This window comes from Anopheles bellator, chromosome 2, assembly GCF_943735745.2.
Source record: "Anopheles bellator chromosome 2, idAnoBellAS_SP24_06.2, whole genome shotgun sequence".
Taxonomy (NCBI): domain Eukaryota; kingdom Metazoa; phylum Arthropoda; class Insecta; order Diptera; family Culicidae; genus Anopheles; species Anopheles bellator.
The window spans coordinates 71458323-71470619 of NC_071286.1; the positions used below are offsets into that span (position 1 = coordinate 71458323).

At 51.0% G+C, this 12297-nt stretch overlaps 1 protein-coding gene across 2 annotated transcripts; it reads right to left on the reverse strand.

Annotated features, from left to right (window-relative positions):
* Positions 1-4454: 4454 nt before the first annotated feature.
* LOC131209526 (uncharacterized) lies at positions 4455-10513 on the reverse strand. 2 transcript variants are annotated; one of them, XR_009156849.1, is made up of 5 exons: positions 10423-10513; positions 6306-6556; positions 6119-6242; positions 5039-5909; positions 4455-4876 (listed from the first exon to the last, which is right to left on the reverse strand). XR_009156849.1 is itself a non-coding variant. In XM_058202613.1 (4 exons), the coding sequence occupies exons 2-4, from the start codon at positions 6500-6502 to the stop codon at positions 4769-4771; spliced, it is 429 nt and encodes a 142-aa protein (XP_058058596.1). In that variant the 5' UTR covers positions 6503-6556; positions 10423-10513; the 3' UTR covers positions 4455-4768. The 2 variants fall into 2 exon arrangements, 1 of the variants encoding a protein (XP_058058596.1); XM_058202613.1 differs by lacking the exon at positions 5039-5909.
* Positions 10514-12297: the final 1784 nt, after the last annotated feature.

Here is a 12297-nt window from a genome sequence, read left to right on the forward strand (position 1 = left end):
TGAGCGTAACGCAATGCACTTTTCAGTGCATACAGTGCTCGGGCGCGGCTGACTACCCACAATCATGTTCCGTTCCCAGGCAGACGTGGCATTTGTCCAACACTTCTCACGGCAACGGTTACTGGTGGTTGCTGATGGGCGCTTGTTTTCCAGTGGGTTGTAGCTGCAAAACAAGAGGAAAATAATGCCTACTTCTTGCCAGTGCAGCGACCTTTCGCACGCATCGGACCCCGAATTGTTTCTCCGCACGCAAATGACAGATGCCGCAACATTATTCGACACAGACCGCCCGTTAGGGGGGTGGTGCTGGAGAGCTGGCCATCATCGCCGTTGCGAGTTTTGACCACACAATAAGCTGCTGTCTGTGTTTGGACACGCGGGGTCGCCACCGTAAAATGAGTCAACACAGCCCGTTACAAGCCGTGGCAATTTTGTTTTCTCACGTGGGTGCGTTGCCAACGGAAAATGGCTGTTTTCGATTCTCTGTTGGCTGACGTTGCGTTTCGAGATGTTATTCCGAAGCATATTTCCGTCACCATGCACGGTGCAGAGTAGCAGCCGCGTTACCAAGGATAACTAGATTGTAGAAGCATAAAATAATCACATCACCAGTGCACTTTCACAGAAAGGACCATTTTCGAGTGGCACTTTTGGGAGTCTGGAAAAGGCGGACAGTGAAACACACAACCGGAACCGGTCACTGTCGCGAAGAACCAGAACGAAATGGAGACTCCTTGGCTTGGTACACGACTCTCTTCGTGTCAAGAGTTTGCTTTGATGCTACGAAGGGGCGAGATAGGTTGTGCGCTGCTGTCTGCGACTCGTCTCGGTCCACTTTCGGATTGGGTGAGTGGTTGGCTCATTAAAAGCAACACCACCTTCGCCGTGAAAACCAGCCTCTGCTTTGTTGCTTCGCATAGGTACAGCATAAGTACTCAACAGCACACCGCGAGATTGACGGCAGAAATGGAACCAGAGTTCAGGAGCCTACTCCGCACGAGATTCGAAAGATGAACTACAAAATCAACGAACTATGTGCCCGGATCAGGACTAAAAGCAGGAGCGCGAAGAAGAAGAAGAGCAAAATCAACATTGTACGTGGATTCTTCGCATTCACCGTATTTTGCGGTATTACATACACACGCGCACGCACTGCGTATCCGCTCGCGCACACACCAACACACTCTCCGAGCCGAACCGTGTCCGGATGATTGTGGCTCGTGAAAAAAAGGTGAACCTAGTGATACTATGAGCACGCACACACGCGAGCACGTGCACCCCCCCATTCGTGGGCACGCAACACCAACACCGTCGCGGGACTTGCGTCGATCCGATGCGCTGGCGTCCCTCTTTCCCCATTCCGCAGTGCCTTGGGAGTTGGTTTCTTTGCCCTCTTTAGACTGTTGCTTATGCTCATTGCTTCCATGTTTTGGGAATCATCCGGGAGTAATAATTCGCGGATTGAACACTTCGCATTAGCCACGACGACGCAACGGATGGGGAGAAAATATGCAAGAGCGACAGAGGGAGACGGCCGCAAGTCTTGCGCAGCGAGTGCGAGCGAGAAGGGGAGCAGTTCAAAATGAGAACATAAAGACAAAGCAACATAAATGACGGAGAGAGAAAGAGCACAGTGCGAGCGAGTCAGCCCGATAGCGTTTGCTGGGATCGTAAAGTATGTTGGAAAACAAAACAAGCACACTGTGTGTGCTGGATATGATGCTTATCCCCACACATACAGACATCCACACTAATGGGAAAAGCTGAAGGGACGGCAATGTTGTGTTCAATGAGCATTAGCCCTTTAATGCCGTTGTCGGATTCCGGATGTGTTTTGGTACCGAATGCACTTTGCCCATCATTTCTTGGACACGGTTCTGTTCCGGGATTCGAAAAATCGCCAGCAGCCGGCCACGTATCCTGTGGCGCGCGGGGTGGTGAAGAAAATACCATTTCCAACGCCGCGTTTAAGAAAAACCGCAATACCCATGCCTCTGTCGCTCTCTTTCTCTCGCGAAAGCGATCGATATAGGCTGTGTTGCGAGAAGTTGCATCGTTGCATCGATTAACCAATAAAAACGATTACGTTGACAATCCGGCAAGTGCAATTGCATCCCTGCCATCGTGTGTCCCAGTTCCGGCAGGCGATGTGTGCACTAGAACAAAAAGCAGAAATATCGTAACGGGAATCGATTGATAGAGTTGAGCGACAATATGTTGGTCGGGAGCCGTTGTGTTACATTCACAACAGCCGTCGCCCGCCATCCTTCGCTGTCGTCCATCACCGTGCCTAGCGCTTGTTGCTTTGATTTTCTGGTTTCTGTCGCGCGCTCTCTCTCTTTCTCTCCCTTTTTCACCCTCTCATTCATGGCTGCTTTCCATCGTTGCTACAGCCCACACACTAGGGGTCTCGTTCGGAGTGGTTCTTTCGAGGTTTTTCGTACCCCACAACGCCAGCGCCTGGCACTGGAAAAATAGCAATGGACTTGAGAATAGCGTTGTGGTTAACTCAGCTGCGCCTTCCAGAGCGCAGAGTGGAATGGTACCATGTTTTCTTCCATTTCCCAACTGGCCCAGCGGTAAAGTGGAACGCGCCAACGGGAAATGTATGTTCGATTGTTTTCCTTGGCACACACGGGAAAACGCACTAGACAAAAGGTAGGTTACACTCGAGCAGGTCAACCCGACGACGGCGCACACATACACGCACACATACGCACGGTGAAAGTACACAACTGCACACGCGATAATCCACAATGGTTGGTACGCAACACGGTTGCGTTTTTTTTTGTTTCCCGTCGTCGCTAATTTGCTGTTACTTTTCCGACTGCGACTGCGACTGCTGCTGGTGCTGTTGCTGCTGATGCTGTTACTATACTACAATGCTGGGCTACTACTATCATCTCAACGAGGACGACGACGGGGAGCGGTGAGGACGCGAACGGGTTCAGGGCGGCGGAACGGGGAACGGCGGCGGTTCCGTTGTCGTCGTGTGCCCAAACCTGGTTCGTGCGAGCGAGCCAGCAGCTGTTTGGCGCACGGCAGAGCGAACCAGCAGCACACCGATGCGGCCATGCGCAAACGAGCAAGCGAGAGAGAGCGAGCCAACGTATGAAGCAAAAAAAAATACTTCGAGAAGGGTTTTCTCTCGGGTCAGCCAGCAAAGCGCACCAGGCGCAGCGCGTAAGATTTCGATCGCAACTTTTCGCACTTTCCACGCACCGTCCGACCGACACTCGAGCGTTCCCGGATGCAGCGGACGATCCGCCACCAGGTGGACACGTTTTCAATTACCTGAGACGCAAAGATGCACGTTAAAAGCAATGATTTTCGGGCAGAAAATCGAACGAAGTCCGAGCCGTACGAAGATGGGAAAAATACAGTGACGGGCGTGCGAGAGTGTGAGTGAGCTGTCGATCGAAGCGGAACTGGGGTGCCACACGGAGCGCAAACCCTCGATCTGACATTTCAGATAAATGCCAAATTGTTTGCGCTTGTGGCGAAACGTTTATGCTTCAGCGGATACGTATAAACCGTTAGCAAGCGATTTGTTTACAGACAGAGGATAATGTAAGTTTTTTTTTTGCTAATACAGCAACAAAATCTAAAAAACACAGAATAAAATATTCAGAAATCAACTAACCTCTTCGACTTCTGTTTTCTCGGGCCATAAACACGAATGTAGCCACGTTTGGCATTTCGGTGTTATATTTTAAACCGGCCACACGAATCGTAAACGATTTGACGAATTAACGCTCCGTGTGGCACCCCAGGAAGACTTTCGAACGTGGCCCAACGCTAGTGGCCCAAAATGGTTGTAACGCTCGTAACGTCAGCAGATTCAAAGATGGCGTCACGCTTGCCAGCTGTTTCAGAAAAAGCCACATTTTGCATGAACATAAAGAGCCATATTTTTGGCATGAGGAGAAATCTTATCTTTAGTATAATTGTTAACATAAAAAATAACTGAACCCAAACCCAAAACACGGAACCAAAATTCCTAAGTATCCCATAAAAGTAGTTGCATCGGAACCATAAATAGCAATATTTTTCGCTTTTGCCACAAGCGAATCATAAATGGGGGGCGTGAAAACTAGCGTAAAATTAATTTGTAATGTCAAAAACATTACGGAACACCTCAAATAACATTTCTTAACATTTTAAACATAACATTAACATTTTTAACATAACGTTCTTTCCACTTGGAAACGATGTTGAAAAGTGATCATCAAACCGTCAATTTAAATACGATGATTTAAACGCTGAATTCTCATCTCACTGTGCCAAATTCTTCTCACTTTGCACGAGAAAGAGCCCAAAAAAGTAAACAAATGTTTGTTTCTTTTTTTGAAGCATAGATGGCGCAGAATGAAAGGTGCTTTGATGACTTTTGAATGAGCCGTTACGGATTTGCGGATTTTAATGAGCCGTTCCTGAACAATTCCAACAGAGATTTTAATGGTTTATTTCGTATTCGCTTGCTATTAACAGTTGTTATCACGGTGAAATCAAGCGGTGCTAACGGTATTCGAGTGCACGCACTGCTCGGTCGCTTTCGAACATCGAATCTGAGTAAAAGTGTGCCCCTAAAAACTTGAACAACATTTAACAATACCGATACTCGTCCCGTTTCACTGCGACGAGTTCGGTAACACGAGAAAGCTACTATCACTGCAAGATGTTTTTCGCACAGACCCACACGCTGCGATTCGTTAATATGGCAAAGAGAAGCAGGAACCACAGTGCCAGCGTTTTTCACAGAACTTTGCTAGTGTTTCTTTGCCTTGAGTCGCTTCATGTCGTCGTCCATCGCCATGAATCGGCTCAGTCGCTGTCCATTGAACGGGGCGTCGCTTCCGGGCGGATTGAGTCGCATCTGCGTGGAGGAACAGAATAGTTACGATTAGCAAAATTGATCTGCGGGATTGGCCTGTCCGTAGTGAACTGTGCGGGGTGTCCGGTGTCCTTGGGTAATTTAACACGTAACCACCTTCTCCTCCGAATTCCTAGTAGAATTCCTCCGGCTTTTTATACGCACCTTTCGTGTATAGCACCTGCTTTCCCGTGTATAGCGTTTAGCTGGCGTTTGTGTAGCGTGATGCGGATTTTAAAGGAATGTTTTTGCAAAGAGTGAATTTCGTGTGCAAAGCGAGATATGCTTTCAACCTTTGTGTATCAAGTCTGGGTATATTTGTGTGCGGTTCGTATATATACGTGAGTTCCTTGGTCCCAGTCGAAGGTAGTTGTCCTCATTTAGTCAAACGGATTAGGAGGAGTAAGCATCGCAAGCGATTTCGGCACCATTATTTTAATGTTTTCTGCTTTGAAGGCTTTCAAGGATTGTTACAACACACCTGAAATCAAATTCAGGCCAAACAGAAGCGACCTCACAGGCGGTTGAAGGTAGGGGGTTAGGAAACAGGTTATGCGGGGATAAGCACATGCATTAATTGCAGCTCAAATTATCTATTAGCAGGTTAAGCTTATAATGATATTGATGCAGAAACACGATGGGTTTGTTTTGCTCCATTTGGTAACCGCTTGATACGACCGAGCGAAACGTTGAGACGAATCGGACACAAACGCTCAATTGCGACGACGTGGTGCACGATCTTTGTTTTTGGTAAGTTAAATGTTAGCTAAGATTAATTACGATAAAGGAACAGTTGTTGAACTAACAGAGCCGCGCTTTATGGGAAACACAGGAAAAGGCTACGATTAGAAAGAATCAGTTTCGGTAGGGGACCGGTCGGGAAAGTCAGCGTACAGAATCCGATTCGGTAGAAGGTCAACTGGCGAAAGTAATGCCTAATGTACGTCGGTGTCTGTATGTGAAAAATGCCAACATCACTCGCCTGGCCTGGCGACACGATTAACTAGATCTCGACATTCTCCTTGGCGGAGCGTTTCTGTAACGGCAGCGGGACAGAGGGGCAGAGTGGGCCGAAAAAAGGGCATCAATTAACAGTGGATCTTCACACAACGACTCCATCTTCGATTGTTAGTAGCAGTTTTGCTTCGTTTTGCGTGCCTCGTGCAACGGTTTAACCCGAACCGAATAATGTAGGGCCAGCCTTGAGCTGGCGAGTGTCCTGCGGGGCGGACGCTAATACTTTACCATGATCCGGTACTTTTCCTTGCACGCGTAGTTCGACTCGTCGACGTCCTTGTAGCAGTCGGACTTGTAGTCCGCTGGAAGTGGTTTGCCTTCGTGTTCGCACAGCTTGTGAAGGGGTCGTGATCTGCCAAACGAATCGAAAGTTAACACAGAACCGAAGCCGGCGGGTCTGCTCCTGCGACGCTACCTGACGATCATCTTGTCCATGCCGGTCGGCTTGTTGATCGGACAGTAGAACACATCCGGCGTGTTTTTGTCGTACACGATCGACTTCCGGAGCAGATCCTTCTCGGTGTGCTTGATGTGTTTCTCCTTTGACGCCACCGTCAGCTGGGCCGCTATGCAGATCACCACGCTGAGAACTAGCACCACGACCTTGCCCATGACTATCAGCGACTAATGAATTTTTCTATTGTTTTTCTGGTCCCCTGTGAATGGCTGAAAGGGAAATGCGCGTATGTGAATCGTGCATCGGAGCATAAGTCGGACGTGGGACTGTCGGTAGCGCCACAACAAGGGCCAATTAATTGCGAAAGTAGGTAGCGGATGGCAAATCACTTTCGTTGTAGATTTTTGTGCCAATTCAAGACGAAACTTGCGCTTCGTTCTGTTCGACGCCAAACGCAAACGTTTGCCGGAATGTGGCCGATGTTTGATTCATAAATTGACTCATTTGCATCGCCACGAAACAGGTTTCGGGGGCTAAGTTTATTCAGCTGCACCATTGTGAAGCTGTTGAAGGCATCGTTGAGTCACTTGCCATTCAACCGATGACCATTAATCAGCGGCAGAATAGACGCACAAACGGCTCCGATGTTCTCCCAAGATGCCCATCTGCAAGCTGCCGAGAAGAACGCTGACGAATGTTTGCCTCGAACCTTGAGTCTATTAAGTGGTTGACTGCCCACCTGGGGTAAAATAAACGAGCCGCGAGAGAACCTTACACCAGCCGAAGCCAGGAAGCTGCAAATTGAATAAAAGTATTTAGCTGCTAGATCGTTCATCGATCATTTTCGGCCCCGTTAACGTTTAACGTGCGTTAAAAATTGCGTTCCCAGCCGATCGTAGCCCCTTGTTTGGGCCACTTCCGCCACCTCTGGCTCCGGCTAAGTGTGGCGGCCATTTTAACACTTAACACTCGTACCCCGGGGGTCCGTGGGGAGGGGGGGGGGGGGGGGGGAAGGGCTATGATAGCTCCTCTTTGGGGCGGTCGTAAGCATAGGGAACAGACCGACCGGAGTTAGGGCCCCCGCGGGATCGACGGCCCAACAGGGAGAAACTATGCTAAGAACCGCGCTGAGCATAAGAACTTGGTCGGCGGAGGAAGAAGGTCAACGAAACTCGGGCTCGCTCGGGTTGGCAGCCGGGGAAACGAAAAGGTAACGGTATCGTGAGCACAAACGTTGCCCAGCTTTTTTCCTCACTATCACATTTGTGTGCCGGGAGCCGATGGGAGCTAAGCCGATAGTTGTCTTCCGCCTACCATTCGCGATCAGGGCGGTTGGCGTGCCGTCTCGTCTCGGACTCCGTGGGCCGCCCCCCGGAAGGGTGATAAAATGTAGAACGGACAGCTAATTGACGGCCCCGAATGCGGTCATCCCGTGGTCGGGGCGGGACTTTGGGAAGCGTGCATCGCCCACGGAAGAAGCTCCGTGTCCGTAAGTAAGTTCTTTGGGTGTCTCTTTAAATGATATTTCTTACTTTTCGGAGGAACCGGGGCCTAATTCCGGCACTTCACACCACTTCGTTTGCCCACGAAGTACCGTAACGAGGTTGGATTTTGGTCGCTAATAAGGAGGACCGCGAATGGGGGCCGGTGGGCCGATCTATGACTCATCGACTGAACTGAACGGGAGAAGCTTCAGACCGGAGTTGTGCGATCACGTTTTGCCATTTGTCATGGGACTGTTCGTGATAAGGAGTGCTTGGGTAGAAAATGAAGAAACTGAAATGTGTTGGCTAAAGTAACAACTTGTTACAGCTAATCTACTTTTTACCAAGGAAGCACCCGCTGAGGGTGGACTAACCATCGCTCCATTCGAGGCGTGACTCCACAACACTTTGTTTGTCGTTCGACGTGCCTTTAAATGGTGCCGGAGTGTGTGGGCCGTGCAAACCTCCATTCGATGGACGCCGACCGTCGGTTGACCGTCCGGTGACGTGGCTCCCCGAAAGCCCACATTCAACAGGGTTTTGCACATCACGTTGCTGGGCCCAGCGGTTACGGCCGTGCTCGGTTAAAATGTCACCCAGCGTGGAGCCGCCGGGCGGGGCTGTCAGCTTCCTTGACAGAGCCGGATAAGCCGTTTGAGTGCCGTTCTGCAAACTGGTGTTCCCAAGCGGCCAACGGCCATCCTTCTTCGCTCGAACTAGTTCTTCGCCGCGATTCGATATTTATGCCCGAAGATGAGTTGACATTTTGCTACGAGCAAAAGGCGAGCTCATTCTCCGCTCCGCTTCACGATACACTTCTTGCGACCCGTTGCCAAGAGGCGGCTAAATGTTTCAATCTCGACACCAGCGACCAGATCGTGCGATTGGCGCGCGAAATGAGGATGTTCGATGTGATCGTCGACGGTAATTGAATTATTTAATCGATCGATCGGCCTCGAAGCAACGAACTGCGATCGGGGTGATCAATGCGATCATTAGCGGTCTCACGGCCAGTGATGCGCAAGACACTGGGTGGTCACCATTTGGAGACCGATCAAGATTGCAGAACCGAGACTGGGAGGTTCCCAGAACACCCGGGGCGGTCCGTCGGCCTTTTCATGGCCCCGTTTTTGCTCCGTTTCTCAAACCCATCCCAAGATGTTGTCCCTCCCCGATAAGGAGCAGCCGGCAGAAAGCGAGCCACTAATTTGCTCGTTGTGCTCGTGTTTCTTGCTTTGCACCCATCATCCGGCGCCAATTAGTGAAACACTTCACGGGTGACGACGACTAAGGACCACGACCACTGATGTTCGGCCCGGCTCCATGGGAGAGCTTCGCGCCGTAGTGCTGATGAACGCATCCGGTTCAGGGTTAGTGCGCGGTTTCGAAAACCCTGGCCCAACGAACCGTGCCAACCGTGTCGTCTCGTAAACGCTCTGAAGGATTCCGTGCGCTTTATGCAACGCGTTTTTGGGGCGCTCAATGACGCCATTATTTGCGTACGGCGCACAAGTTGCCGGGCGTTTCGGATCGGTTCGTTTCTTCATCGGTTCGTCGGTTGTATCTTCGACTAGCATCTGGCTCTGCCGGTAACCGTGATGCTGATTGTCCGACGATGGCCACACACTCGCTGACGCAATGAGTGAAAGTGGCGCTCGTGAACGGATCGGTTTCGGAGAACCATCCATCGTGTTGCTCTGTCATCCTCCGAACGGATCCACACTTTCCGCTTCAGAGCGTCGAACTAGGAAGCGGCCGTTCCGATTGGGGAGGGTTTATTGGCGTTGGTAAAACCGTTTATCATCGGTTTGGGTCCATTCTTGGGGGCGATCTGCTCGGGCAATTCTCACGGAACAGGGTGCTATCCACACCCGAAAGGCGGCTCTTGTGTGCTCCAATAAAATTGACCACCCGTCGCGTGAAGTTGTTAATCGTTTGCGGGCCTCAAGCACCCCCCACCACCAGTGAGAGACGACTTCCGGCCGATTGGATTTCTCGGTTGGACCACGCAGACCGCTGAATCATGCCCGCGCCGTTCCACGGTACGGAAATCGGCCAAACGCCAGGGCAGAACGCAATCAAACCTCTCCCGGGGGGCCCAGTCCGCTTTCTGTCCGCGGAGACGAAGGAGAGCACCACAAAACCGGTTCCCGGGCGGCATTTGCGCACGTGTGCGTTATCGTGTCCCGCCGCTCACGAAAGCCGCGCGTTTCTCGGGCGATCGGCGCTTGGGCCGAAACCCGAGGAAAAAAACCTTGGATCGACCTATTTTCTTGCTCCGGGGCGCGTTTATGCTTTCGTTTTCCGATCACGAACTGACCGCCACTGTTAAGCCACGGGCGTGGAGGTTTCGGGGGGGCCAATCTCACAGGAATGTGGGCTGTGGTTGAACCGAACAATTCAAAACGGGAACACTTCAACGGCCTTCATTCCATCGAGAAGCAGGAATCAGACGCTACGGTGACTTCATCGATCCATTACGATGTGACAGACGACGAACCCGACCCCCAATTTGCCTCGGTGTCCCACGCGATCTGTTCGCGCACGAATGGAGAAACCTTCCACTTCACTTCTTGACCCGTGCCCGCATGGCGCAACATGCGTAATTCGTATGCGTACAACGGCCACCGAAACACACCACCTTCACACACCTTTGTTGACAACAGCGTAGTGTCCCCGCGAGGTCGAATACTTGGGACTGGAGACAACGCGAACCACAGAAACACGCGTCCACTCTCGAAGGCAAACGAAGTACAACTAACGCGAAAGGAGTCGGTCGCGATCACACGCGATCGTGACTCGCTAGCGGAGAGAGAGAGAGAGAGGGAGACGTTCTTTCAGAGCGCAACTGGAGAGAAACGTTGTTTCTCCGTGAAAGCATCCACACGGCGGTGCTGGTCTGCATGTGTGCGTGCTTAGCGGCCACAGATCGGGATCACGTTTCACTTGGCGCCGAAACACCATTTCGATCCACAAACAACCCGCGCTAGAGATAAGCTCGCTCCGATCGAGGGTTTGCAATCGATAACGGTGGTAAATCACTTTCATTTCGTACACGACGTCAGGGATCAATGTGATGGGTCGTGAGCACCGACGACCAGTAGCCGGCGCAGCTGCGAGCGAAACGATCAGTCCGGTGGCGGAGACTGCGGTCGGCAAGCAGCGACGAACCTGTTTAACCATGTGCACCGAGGCGCGATTAATGCGAGTCACTTTCGATTTCGTGTCCGTGTCCGGTTGCGTTTCTGTGTGTATGCAGGGGCTTTCGAAGGCGTTAGAGGCAGTGGCCGCCGCTAGCAGGTGCAGAAATCTCCCGAAAAATTGCTTCCGGAGCTTCCGCAGATTTGCCGCCGTTTAATGATGCTTTCAATCGACAACTTAATGACTAGCGAAAGGAAAGAGAAACAAAGGAAGAGCGGTACAAATCGTCGATGATCGTATGGGGAAGTTCAGCGATAGACGAATTGCTTTATCAATTATAACATAATCGTTCCCCGGGAACGGGTGAAGGCTCTCCCCGCACGAACATGATGATCGCTGTTTTCAATTAGCCATTTAATTCCGGAATGGATGTTCCCGAAGGAATGTCTTGGAATGTTGCCCGGCTTACCGTCGGCCGTGAGAGTGCTGAACCGAAAGAGCACAATGACGATGTCATTTTCTTTGCTGCCTCGAATTAGTTCTACGCGATCTCTTTGCCGGTACGGACGCCAGGGTTCCCTTTAAATCCACAGGAAGATGATGACGACCGTAATGCAGCACGGTCACGGCACACGAATCGTAATCGGAATGAAACGCGGGCCGGCTGGCTGAGAACGGCATCAGCGGGACCGCCGAGAGATGTCGGCCAAATCGGTAAACCGCGGAGAAGCGGGACGCCCGGCCCGTCTAACGGGGATTTAATGGCGTCGAAAGTATTCCCTGATTGGCGGGTAGTTCACCCGGGTGCCTCTCGCTCCGCTGCCACGGACAAGGTCCACGGGAATTAATTCGACATTAATGTGCCAACTGTGCCAACGGGGGGAAGAAAGGCGGCTAGAACTCGCGATCGAATTTCGCGGCTCGTGTTACGTGTTCTGTGAGCTCGGTTCGATCGTACCTTCAACCGAGGTGGTGAAGAAAGATTTTTGCATGTTGCGCGCAGGACAAAGGGTCGCTCGGAACGCTACTTGACAGCCACAGGTTGTGAATAGCATTGACCTGGAACCGGCGAATAAGAGGCTGATTTGTCGGCAAAAGGCCCCTTGTGTGAATAACTGTCTTTATTTCGTGCCGCTTTCTGGCGTTCGTGCAAATCGTGCGTTTATCCGCTAAGCGACTTGCGTGGCTTATGGAGAGATAAATTAAAAGAAACGGAGCGAAGGAAAGGAAACGAAGCTAGCACTTTGTTTCGATTGTGGGTCGAAGCGGAGCGGAATTATCATAACGAAGTGTAACGATGGTGCCACATTTTCAAACCGTGCGTTGGTTTCGAAGGCATTATACGCAAACTTTTGATAGCTTTGGCTGCAAATAGAGCATTCTTT

Excerpts from the sequence above, each read along its gene's own strand:
- LOC131209526 (XM_058202613.1), bottom strand. The coding sequence starts at position 6,502 with ATGGGCAAGGTCGTGGTGCTAGTTCTCAGCGTGGTGATCTGCATAGCG. Across the intron at positions 6,243-6,305 it reads ATGGACAAGATGATCGTCAG|ATCACGACCCCTTCACAAGC; the intron begins GTAGCGTCGCAG and ends TTCGTTTGGCAG. Across the intron at positions 4,877-6,118 it reads AGGAAAAGTACCGGATCATG|ATGCGACTCAATCCGCCCGG; the intron begins GTAAAGTATTAG and ends TCCTCCACGCAG.